The 12,522-nt window shown below is 43.7% G+C and overlaps 1 protein-coding gene across 3 annotated transcripts in view; it reads left to right on the forward strand.

The window, feature by feature from the left end:
• DHX9 (DExH-box helicase 9) overlaps nucleotides 1-12,522 on the forward strand; it is a 55,386-nt gene that overhangs the window by 41,430 nt on the left and 1,434 nt on the right. For all 3 annotated transcript variants that reach the window (XM_014596021.3, XM_006269644.4, XM_014596022.3), the window contains 7 exons: nucleotides 548-708; nucleotides 2,462-2,573; nucleotides 5,784-5,945; nucleotides 6,125-6,252; nucleotides 7,331-7,560; nucleotides 9,504-9,619; nucleotides 10,798-10,998. In XM_014596021.3, coding sequence (XP_014451507.1) covers nucleotides 548-708; nucleotides 2,462-2,573; nucleotides 5,784-5,945; nucleotides 6,125-6,252; nucleotides 7,331-7,560; nucleotides 9,504-9,619; nucleotides 10,798-10,998 — 1,110 coding nt within the window. The remainder of the gene's footprint in view (nucleotides 1-547; nucleotides 709-2,461; nucleotides 2,574-5,783; nucleotides 5,946-6,124; nucleotides 6,253-7,330; nucleotides 7,561-9,503; nucleotides 9,620-10,797; nucleotides 10,999-12,522) is intronic.

A 12,522-nucleotide genomic window follows, 5' to 3' on the forward strand; every position in this document is an offset into this window, starting at 1 on the left:
GCTCATTTTGGAGTGTTGGTTCCATTAGATGCTAACCATTTAAAAGATGCCCATTTCTAGAGTTTGTCTCAACTGTGACCACTGAGGGGCACTTCACCAAGCGTAAGAGCTTCTCTTTGCTTTTAGAAACATGTATGGGCATTTGCCAACAAAAGCAATTGTCTTTTTGAGTAGGAACCAGCAAGTCGAGTTGGGTGGTGGCAGAAGTTGTGGACATTAAGTAAACAGCATGCTGCCAGCTTCTATGCTAGCATATAGAGAGAGAGACAGGCTGGAAGGAGTTGACCTGTCCTGAAGAATGACACTTAGCAGTTGGTTGTGGGTGGGGCAAGAAGGTGCAAGAGATGGGAAGTATTGAAGAGAAGTACTTTTTAAAATAGTCACTGCTTGTCTTGGGAACATACTGATGGTGGCTTGATCAGGTGACTGAGAGAGCATACTCACGAAAAGAGGTGGGTTGCACTTGATGGGGTGATCTTTGGGAGCAGTTGGGCTATGAATATGTTCAGAACTGTGATGCTTTGTTCTCTCCACCTTTTGCTTCCAGACTTGAAACTCATATGACACCTGAGATGTTTCGCACACCACTGCATGAAATTGCTTTGAGTATCAAACTGCTAAGGCTGGGAGGAATTGGTCAGTTCTTGGCCAAAGCAATTGAACCACCACCTTTAGATGCAGTGATTGAAGCAGAGCACACCCTCAGAGGTACCTGCAGCAGTGGCACACAAGGCTTTTTGTATAGGCAGACTTGTCATGTGTACAATTTGGGGTGTCAGGGTCTTCTGCATGTCTAGATCCTGTATCCTTGGGCAGAAGACCTCTGTCTGGTGACGCCCTTAGTTCTGGAATGCATTGTGTGGGTAGTAACTAAAGAAATACTCAGATTCCTAAATTGCATGTCATGGCTTTGAAAAATTCAGATTCAAGCTTCAGGCTTACTTTTTTGTTTTTACTTTGCCATTGATTTAAACTAGCAGTATAAGATTGCTATGTATGAGGGGGGCAAAATATAGGGCATTAAAACATTCAGGAGGCTGGTACTAAGTAAAGACATAACATGGACTCGTGGCTTTACAGTTATTTTGCGTATATGTAGTTCTTTCTATCACAGGATCTCAGTAGTCACTTCAAACATTAATAGCTCAACCTCTGTGTCTCAATTTCCTGTTTGTCAAGCTGTTATGAGGCTAGGTACCCTGCCTCAGGCCATACGGATAGTCTGTGACAGACTTGGGAAAGGAATCCTGGTTCCTTTTCCCTTGGATGTTTCAGACCAGTTTCTTTAAGGACCCAGCAGGGTCTAAACAAATTATTTGAATTGATGGTTTGTTTGATAATATGTGAAAGATGCTTCCTCAGCCTGACGCAGGTATTTACACCCGAAAGCTTGCTAAGAAGAATTTTTCCAACTATTTGAGTTGTTGTAATAAAAGATACAGATTTACCCAAAGAACCTTTTAGGGCACTTGTGTAATGCAATTAAGTAAGATGCCTTCCTGTTGCCATTCTAAGACTTTTTAAATTCATTCTTATTTTTCTAAAGTTGTGACAGTTATTCAGTTAGAGACAGTGTTGAAATCCATGCAAAAGAGCAAAAATAAATATATGTATCCTTAATTGTGGGACTTGATGACTTAACAGGGACTGTGAAAGGCTAGTGCTTTTCTAGGCTGCTTATGAAAGCATGGAAATTTTGGGGTGAATGCTTTCATCTTTAGAAATGTCAGAATTGGTGTTTTTGTCTAGTTTTGTTGGAAGACCTGTGGAAAGTCTCAAGAGCAAGTGTATTATGGGATGTTGAATATCTATAAAAATCCTTTCTTCAAAATATAAGTTAAGCATTTTAGCTCAGTGGCTGTTAACCAAAACTATTTAATGTTCTTCCTCCATTGCTTTGCTGTTTCTAGTCTTTTCACTCTCTCAAAATTTGTTCATCGGTTCTTAACCTAGAGACTTTATAGTAAGCAAGACCAAAATTTATGCCCTTCTCCCTCAGCCTTCAAAATTTTCATGCCATCTTTATACCATATAGATGCAAAGAAAGAATGCATAAGTTTCTGCTTTGTGGGTCAGCTCTAACCTTTAAGTATAATAGTGGTATAATTCATAGTTTTTATCCTAATGCAGTTCAATAAATGTTATGATTGAATAGTTTAGCTAGTCAGCAAAACCATAAGCTTCCCAGGTCAGTAAAGCAAATAGTAAATAATCGGAGCTTACTTGATTTTATTAGTGACAGTTTGCTGAGTATTGGTTCAGCTGGGACAAAGTGTCTTAAAAAAAATTATATTGCCCTTGTGTAACCAGTTTTGAAATAGCAATTACTATTTAAGCTGTGGCGTGAGAATGAAGATGAGGTCTAATACGTGTAAAACATTTCCATCTCTTACCTCGTTAGTAATTGGCTGGACTGTGTAATTGCCAGAACTGTTTTGCTGACAGAGAAGTCTTGTTTCAGAGCTGGATGCCCTGGATTCCAACGATGAGTTGACACCTCTTGGAAGAATTCTGGCAAGACTCCCAATTGAACCTCGTCTTGGCAAAATGATGATAATGGGCTGCATTTTCTAGTAAGTTTATCAGTCCCAATGGTGAGTTCTTTGTTATTTCCCTAGGTTTCTGAATCTTTATGCATGTACTGTACAGAAAAAGCATGTATCCGGAAAGGCCCTGAATGTCATTGTGAGGGATAGAAAAATGAATGAACTAATAAATCCATCAGTAAAATAGTATTGCTGAGTATGGGAAGCCAGCTATCATATAATGAAGTGGAAATATCTAGTTGCAACCAAGGCTGAATATTTATGAAGTTGGAGAATGGGACTTTGAATATTAGTAAGAAAGGGGTGAGCTGTAGATGGGGATATGTGGACAGTTAGTATTTAGGACAGATTAAAAGAACCCTGAGCTTGAACATCACACAGAAGGAGATCGATGTTGTGTTTAATCATGTCGGTGCAGGGGTTCAATGCTTATCTCAAAGGTGTTGAATAGTACTGTTATTGGATAGGGAGAGGAAGACACAGTGCTTGTTGTGAACACTCACTCTGTAAATTTCTAATAACTGGAATTTAAAGTACCATATTTATTTGAACAACTAGCAAAATGCCCATCATGAATAACTGGGGGGGGCAGTTAGAGTGGGGATGGAAACTCGCATCCGTCCCATGCCCTCCCCCTGCTGCTCTGGGTCTATCTCCGCTCTTCCCTCCCTGCCCCTCTCCTGCTGGTGTTCTGATTCGTGCCCCACTCCCACTTGCATGCCCCACAGCCGCAGCTGGCAGTAGTGGAGTGGAGGCATGGCCACAGAGTGCCACGCGGGGAGCAGGCGTGGAGGGCGCGCCATGCCCTGCGGCCATGTGCTGGGCCATGTGCACCCCTGTGCCAGCTCCCCACACGCCTCATGCCACACCCCTCCGTGCCCCAGAGCTGCAGCTGGTGGGTGATCCCTGTGCAGGGGGTGGGGGCACAGCCACGGGGTGCTGCGCAGGGAGCGGGCACGGGGGGCATGCACCATCCCGCGGCCACGTGCTGCACACCCCACTCCCTGCACGGCACCCTGCAGCCACATGCCATGTCCCCTTGCCCTGCCTCCCATGCCATGCCCCCACACAGCCATGTGCCATGCTGTCCTGCAGGGCCGAAAACCATGCACCCCTCCTCTTGCCTCCCTTCCCCACTGTGTGGTGGAGCACACCATGGCCCCCTCTGTCTGTCTGTCTGTCTGTCTGTAAGCTGCATATGCACTGGGCCCAGATCGTTACAGACAGACACAGCTGAAAGTGCTACCATTTTTATTATATTAGAATTGATGAGGTGTTTTTTCCCCCCCAATCAGAACAGGAAAAACAGCCTCCCATTTTACATTCATATACATGGGAACTGCGTTAAATACATTGCCTATCTTTGAACTGCTGCTAAAAGCAGCATGTGCTCAGTAATGAAGTTGATTAAATGCAGCCAACATTGAGAGTGACTATAAAACACTTTAAAAAAACAAATAAATAAATGTGTCTCTCAGGTCAAGTGGGCCAAATCCGATTCTAATTCCATCAACTGAGCAAAACTCAACCATTCAAGCCTGTAACCTGTATAGGTACAGTCCACCTGAAAAAGATATTTGGGAGTTCCCACTGAGCACAGTCCCCCTCAGTGCCAACTCTTTTTCAGTTCACAGCAAGCCACTACATTGCATACACTTAGACCTCCTCTTTACTCTTATAGCTGAGCAGCGCCTTCCTTTCCCATTTCCAAGAATTCCTGTTTCTTCCCCAGCCTTAGGTGCCTGGCAAACATGACCAAATGGGCACCCAAACAGTGTACCCAAAATCCCTCTATTGGCCCCTCTCAGCCTGTCACATGATAGTGTGGCCCTGCCCTCCATGAGCTGAAGCCAGACCAGTTTGCCCTGTACCTCATCTCTGTATCAATTTTGGAGGCTCCCAGGACTCATGACAAGAACACCCAGTTCCAGTCATGAGTTGGGGGCTAGCTAGCACATGGCTCCTTTGTGGGGTGTATCTGGCCTATACACACACACTGAGCAATGCTGAGCTGTGGGGTCATCATGGCTTAAAATACTGTTGACTCCAGTGGGGCCCAGCCCAATGAAATATATGGTAAATCAAGAGCCTTTTGGTTTTGGACTAATATCATGCGTCATTTATACCAGGGGCGGGTAGTTATTTCAGGCGAAGGACCTCATACTGAGTTTTGACAAGCCATCGAGGGCCGCATGACAAGCAGCCAGGGGCAGATAAATATTAATTTTCTAAATGTTTTAGGGGCCCCGCAGGCCAGGTAGAATGGCCTGGCAGGCCGCATTTTACCCACCCTTGGTTTATACCACTAAGGCACTTTTCTTAGTTGCTGGGGATAACTGCTTTTCTGGTACAGGGTAGTACCCAAGCAGAGGTAATGTATAGTTAACCCCCCACTTTCATTTCTAGTGGGAAGATCTTGGCTTTATACCCAGTTTATGGAAGTGGGAGACTCCTTCCTAGTTTGCTCCTGCAGCCATATGGCTGAGGGCAAGCAACACTTGAGGGTGTCTGAACCCCAAGCTTCTGGGCTTGGGCCTGCATATAGGACGCCCGCCAAATGATTTGGAAGCATCTGAAGCCCCAGGTGGGGGTGGAGGATATTTGCCAGTAGCAGGGCCACTTATGGTTCTTGAATGACTCACAGATTTGGAATTGATTTAGCTGATTTGGCTTGGAACGCAAAAACATTTCCTTAAAATAAAAAAATAGTTTATATTTTCTTTAAGTAAGTGCTTAAGTGCTACTTAGAAATGTGTTTATAGAGTAACTGTCTTAAAACTTGCAGCAGTTTCAAAAGTAAAATGCATCATTTCTATATAAGCTAAGTTTATGGGTACTGTATACAAATTGCAGTAGCCATGTTTATTTCCAGGTCATTTTTTTCAAATTTGTTCCTTACTTCCATGTAGTCAGGGAGAGCAAGGTCTGACTAAAAGTGGGGAAAAGAGGATGCAGAGATGGGGTAGAGGGCATAGGGGAGGTTGACAAATTCAAGACAAACTTCCAATAATTAGATTCTATACCTGAAAAACTCTATCAAACATTTTCCATATATCAAATCAAGTTACTAGGGATTGTTTTATAATCCAGTAAATATGGTAATTAACATGCTACCTCAGTGGAGTGCTGAGAAATGAGATGAGCGCTAAGGTAGTGGGGTCTCTAAGAAGGAAGGTTTTATTCATGTCAGGAGGTCTAACAGGTTGGACATCCCTGCTTCTGTGGTTTCTGTTTCAGTGTTGGGGATGCTGTTTGTACCATCTCTGCTGCCACCTGCTTCCCCGAACCTTTCATCAGCGAGGGTAAACGGCTGGGTTACATCCACAGGCACTTTGCTGGGAATAGGTTTTCAGATCACGTGGCCCTGCTTTCAGTCTTCCAGGCTTGGGATGATGCAAGGTATGTTAATTGTTGGTTTAGTGCAGAATTTAATGGAAGATTATGGTTAAAGTGGGGCGAATAACCATAGAACTTAACTAATCAACCAAATGGCTGGGATGGCCAAGGTGTAATATTTGTCCTATTCCCGGTGTGAGCTTCTCAAGTCCAGCTTGGTCTGTGTTTTGTTTCATTTCTAGAATGGGTGGTGAAGAGGCAGAAATAAGATTCTGTGAACACAAACGACTCAACATGGCTACGCTTCGCATGACTTGGGAAGCCAAAATTCAGCTCAAAGATATTCTCATTAATTCTGGCTTCCCAGAAGGTAATACTACATGAAAGTAGTCATTCCGTATTGTCCTCTTTCATACTGAAAGCTGAGTGGGTTTTAAACTGTCCGTTTGCCAGTCGTCATGCTGTGATCTAGCATAATATGCATGTACGTAGTGAAGTGTTTGCCATTGTTAAAGCGACTTTCATGTGGGTCTGTCCAGATGTATTTGGTGCTCTCCTAGCAATTGCAATTAAGGATCTATGAGTGTAGTGAAGAAGTGGAGCTAAATTCTTAAGGGTGCTCCAAATTCACATTTCCTTCTGGTTTAGAAGATTGAGATTGTCACCTGCAGAGTTGCTCACAACTCTTGCATTATGGTAAGGAAGTCAGTCACTTGGGACACTCCATCTCCCCCAGGATTAGAACAGAGATACAGGGCTGGAAAGCCATTCTTGGCAAGTGCAGCAGGAGGGGTGCATAGTGATAATCCATTTTTATGATGAAAGGGGGTGTTTTGATGATAAGGGTTTTTCAGCATTTCCTGAAGGTGACCAGGTTCTGAATTTGTTTAACTTCCTCTGGAAATGTGTTCCATGTTAGAAGGTCCAGACGGATCTGATATTTTAATATCCTGCTTAATAATACTTAATAGTTGTCCTCCCTTTGCTCTCAAGGTTAAGTACTGCAGTAATCTTAAATTTTATTAATAGGCTGGATAATCCAGAAGCACGTTAGTAACATCTGCCCTGCCTCTCTAGGAGACACATGTCTCCAAAACAAAAGCTGGATAAGGCTGATGCAGCAACTGCCAAACAAACCGGTGACTCCTTGTTTTTTTTTGAAAAACCAGGAGAAAAGGGAAATGACTCTTCAGTTTGATTTTATTTTCAGCTCTCTTGAATCATGTTACTCTTGAATCATGGAAAATGTGTTTAATGTACTGACAGCAAATACATTTTTTGTGAAGCAGCAGTAAATGTTATCTTCTGAGTGCAGAAGACTTGAGAACAGATGTCTGTGTGAACAGATACCCAGGTCAATAAACAGTCAAGTCTGATATCCTGAATAATTTAGCTAAGCTGTGCTCTGTCAGATCTGGATAAGAGACAGTTTTCTGTTCTGTCAACAGAATGCTTGATGACTCAACCATTTAACAACACCGGACCAGATAACAATCTGGATGTTGTGATCTCCCTGCTTGCTTTTGGTGTGTACCCTAATGTCTGCTACCACAAGGAGAAAAGGAAGATTCTTACCACTGAGGGGCGCAATGCACTTATTCACAAATCATCTGTCAACTGCCCTTTCAGCAGCCAGGACCTAAAGTATCCCTGTCCTTTCTTTGTTTTTGGGGAAAAGGTAAGGAGTCTAAAATTCTCCCTGCTACCAAGCTTTACCCTGATCCTTATCGCTTCACTTCAAAAGGTCCTTCTAGGCACTGGATTGCTTTTCTTTAGGTGACAACTTTAATGTTAGTAAAACAGTGGATTTCCGGCCTGGAATTTTCTGGTACCAAACCCTTGTTCAAAGCTCTGTCCTCTCACTGTTGTCTTCTTCAGCTCAGTTCAGAATTCCTGTAGTATTTATTGTTTTAATTTACATTTAGCACAGCCCCAAAGCATTGAACATTTAGTGTGCTGCTTAGTTTGGTATTGACAAATTAAATTAACTGCTGGACAGGTAATCAGAGAGAAGTTGGAGGCTTTAGGAAGTGAAAAGGGGACAGCTGTGGCTTTTGGCATTCAGGAAGCTTTGGTTTTTATAGTCAGAATGCATGCGAGACTTTGGGTATTGAAGGTGGCAAGTGGGAATTCATCACCCCTCTGCCTCTGCCCAAAAGAAGGGAGAAAATTTAGATATGCATTTGGGAGCTAGGGATTTGAATTCCTCATTTCAGCAAGGCTTTATCACGTATAGCTGTTCTATTGCACTCCACAATATCTGCCACTGCATCGAATCCTGGAAATGATGTATATAAAATTGAATTCTCTTTAGAATGGGGTTTGTTGACACACCTTTTAAGATGAATGGTGGCTTTTCACATATTCATGGCTGCCATTTCAAGCTGGTGTCATATTATTGTTTTATGTTCGGACCATGTTTTGAAGGTTCTCTTTATACGTACAAAATGTATTGGCTTATTTCTTGGAATGAACATGTAGTATTAGCACAGTTATCCAGCAATTTTACAGCCTTGCAATATAGGGATGTTTGTCTAATCCCAGTGCCTGAGGGGGAGTCTGACAAATCCAAAAGGTAGGTGCAGCAGTGGTAGCATTGCTACACCATCACAGAAAGGGTGCATCCCAAACTTTGTACAGGCCATTTCTAAGGTGGGAGTTCAGTCATCTCAGTGTATTCTGTCAACACTGACAAAACATTAAATGGTTTATATAAAGGGCTTGGGCAGACATAATTGCACCAGAAACATAACATCATATTGCTCTGTATGTCACCGTAAACATTTATAGCACCAGAAAATGGCAAACCAGCTGCAAAGATCTTCCATGTAAAACGTGGTACCATAAACTTGAATGTGTGATATGTCCCAGCAGTCAGCTGATTGTCAGCCTTGGATACAGATTGTACCAGGAGCTGCCCAGTCCCAATGATAACAGCAGGTTGCTGGGCAGGGGAGTTGCAGGCCTCCTAGCAGAGAAGCCCCTTTGCTTCCCCAGGTAACTTTGCAACCCTTGTGCCTAGCACTAAAGCTGGAACATTTGCTGCCTTACCCCACTTTAGAGCCCTGTACTACAGCCCCTGCAGGGCAAGGCAGTAAATGTGCCAGCTTTAAATGTGCCAATTTTCAATATCAACTTGGGGTAGTCCCAGACTACCCCCTCTCCTTTTGCTGGCAATTTCACTTTTGTGGTGTGTGGAATTTTATGTCCTACCCAAAAATCACATTGCTTGCCATGCACATCTGGCATGACAGGTCACATTTTTGAGGATGGTGCAAAAAGTTCCCTAGACTCCATTCACATGACAGTCTCAATGTCTGCCAGCAGCCAGAGTAACACATCTTCAACAGGAACTGCATTTAGACCCCAAAACCCATATTACGTGGTCAACTTAACAGCTCTAAAACAGGAATTAATTTTGGTTTGTACCAGCCCAATCTGATTTTGGAGAGTTTGCCAAATCAGCACAAAGCATGTGTCTCATCACTGTTCCCTTTAAATCACAATCTTGGGATTATTTTGTGTTTGTGTATTTGTTAGTTCCCATGGACACTGCAAAGTAGTGCAGTTTTCATTTCCTATTCAAGATCTGGGTTTTTCTTTTCCCCCTTCCACCTGCAGATCCGAACCAGAGCTATCTCTGCCAAAGGAATGACTTTGGTGAGCCCACTGCAGCTGCTCCTGTTTGCCTCAAAGAAAGTCTTATCTGATGGAGAGATCATTCTTGTAGATGACTGGTATGAATTTCCAAGTTGATAATGGATGTTTAAGTGTGCGAGAGAGCAATGACTGAAGGGAAGCAGCTGGTATCACAGCTAAAAGTATCTTTAGAACGGGGAAAATGTAGGTCAGACTGTGCAGTAACAGATTAATTTCATCAAAGCATTATCTTTGGTGTGTGTAAGGCAGGGAATGGTTTACTTTGGCAGCTCCTTTTATTTTATAGATTAGGTTCCTAAATTAAAAACATGAGGACCTGGCTGAAGTCCATGAAAGATACTTTTTCGGTTTTTGAGTTTGCGTAAGGTGATATAAGTGTTGCCTCTACATGAGTAGACAAGCAGAGGGAAAGCTAACTTCATGGCTAATGCACAGCAGGATCAGGAGTACTGAGTTTCTTATTTCTGGTTCCGCTGCTTTCTGTGCCAAGCTGTCATCTTTACCTCAGTTTCCCATTCTGTAAAACAAGGTTACTGACAGCTAACTCCCCAGATCTGTTAAGGCCTACTTCTAATAATTAGAACATTGTTTGCTATTTCTTGGCAGACGCTTTATAGCAAAATGATTTGTATTCTCAGAGGTTGAGGCTCCCCTGCACTTTTGGACCTGTTGTAGCATTCTGTCTTGGGTTATATCACGGGTATCCAACCTGCAGCATGAGTGCCACAAGTGGCAGGGACAGCCTCCATGTATGCCACATAGATTGGGAGGGGACAGACAGTACTGTGGCAGATAGGACAGAGAGCAGAAAGCAGAGCAGCAGATCAGGCAGGGAGCACATTGCAGAAGCCAAAAGCTGAGCAGCTGAGCAGGCAGGGAAAGGGTATCAGAGTGGCACTCAGGGAAGGTGCAAGGCTAATCTGTGGCATGTCTGCCAAAAAGTCTGGCCCCCACTGGATTATGTAATTGGCAGTACATCCCGCGTTCTGAGTCCAAAGGGAACAGCAAGCCAAATACTTGGCAGTTGTTTTAACTGGTTTTTATCATCTGTCAGTCTAGGAAATTAGTATGTTTTGGTCACACTGTCCTGGGTTTTTAATTTCATTTCCCATTGTTAGGAGATAAGAAATAGAAAATCAAAGGGCTGGGTACCTGTTTCCATGGTGGTTTGCACAAGACCTACTAAATACCCATTCTGTTGAGAACATCTTTCTCTAGTCCCAAACTATCTGCAGCATGTCATTTTTTATGCTAGGATCAAATTGAAGATGTCCCATGATGCAGCTGCCTGCATCACTGCCCTACGTGCAGCAATGGAGGCTCTTGTTGTAGAAGTAACTAAAGAACCTGAAATCATCAGTCATCTGGACCCTGTAAACGAGCGAATGTTAAACATGATACGCCAGATCTCCAGACCTTCAGCAGCAGGCATCCACCTTATGGCTGCCAATACAAGGTTAGCTTAGACCTGCTCATTTGTACCACTGGATCCTTGCTCCACTCCTACTGATTAATGCCTGCAAATTCCAAAGGCCGAAACATGTGAACTCATGCCAGTGAGAACTGTTGGGTTTTAGTTGGGAAACAGGTTACCAAGTATGCATAATCAGTATGGAAATAAAACTTTTATACCTATTTTCAATGGGTGATAATGTAGGATGATAATGTTTGCATCTTAGCTGGGATGATCTAGTTGGGGCTGGTCCGGCTGGGTTGGGGGGTTGTGGGTTGGGAGTGATGGGTCATAAATGGGGTCATGATGAGGAAAAGTTTGGGAAGTGCTGAACTAGATGATCTCTTGGTGCCTTCCAGCCCTAATTTTCTGTGATTCTATATCATGTAAAAATGTTGGCAGTTGTGGTGCTGATTTGGATTTTCAGTGTTGGGCACTACATCTTCAGAACTTTGTCCTCTGAGCACGTTGCTGTAAATGTACATGTAAATTCCGTCTACACAGGAATATTTAGCTTGCTTGCAATTTCATACCCCTCGCGTCAATTTTTACTGTTTAGTCTACAGAACAGATTTTCAGCAATGACAGTAACCCCGTCAGGGTTGCCTTAGTGGAGGCACTGCTGCTACCACAGCAGCCAGGTAAGGGTGTTCTACATGCCTGGTGCACAACCAGACTGGGAAGGGGCTGCAGCATGTGGGGGCTTTCCTGTCTCATTAGGGTTCTCTGATGATCCTAAAAAAAGGCAGGAGAGCTAGTTTGTGCCCCAGTCCTTCCTGGTTCAGTTCTCCCATGCTCCCAGAAACCAACACATGCGGGACACTTCCGCCTATCCCGTGTGCCTGTTTTCCAGATGCCATATTGGGCGGACCAGGCACAGTTGGGACACAAGCCAGCTCTCCTGCTTGCTTTGGCTTATCAGACAACCCTGCTGAGGCAGGAGCACACTTGGGTGCCCCAGCCTTTCCTGGCCTGGCAATGTACCAGGTGTGCAGTGCACTTTTACCTGCTGGCACCTAGTTGGGAATCATTGGAGGCGAGGCAGCATCAAGTGGCTTCTCGGGCAGGATCTTGCCAAATTTAAAGAAGTTGGGGAACAATGCAAAAACATGACCCTGAAAAGGTTGAGACCCACTGGTGTAGGGTTTCCAGAGTGTATTACACCTGGGAGAGGTGAGGAAATAGAAAGTGAAAAGTGGATTGAAATGATAGTAGGCGTGCATGCAGACAGCACTGCAGAGGAAGGCAGGGGGCTTTCTCTGATCCCTGTCTGTATCACCTCTGAAAAATCTACTTCTAGTGAGTTGCTCAGCATTACATAGAAAGCCGGGTTAGAGGCTGGGATAGGCCTCCAGAGTAGGGCATTTTTCGGCTGTCTAAACCACGAGACCACTTCCCCTTCCTCATGGATGCCCTACCTCATTTACATTCGCTCATTCCAATTTATGCAACAAATCTTTTGTATAAGAGGACTGACCGGGAGAGTCTTGGGGTGTGGACGCATGTAACAATTGAAGTGTTCCCAAG

The sequence above is a fragment of the Alligator mississippiensis genome, chromosome 5 (assembly GCF_030867095.1).
Source record: "Alligator mississippiensis isolate rAllMis1 chromosome 5, rAllMis1, whole genome shotgun sequence".
In the NCBI taxonomy this organism is placed as follows: Eukaryota; Metazoa; Chordata; order Crocodylia; family Alligatoridae; genus Alligator; species Alligator mississippiensis.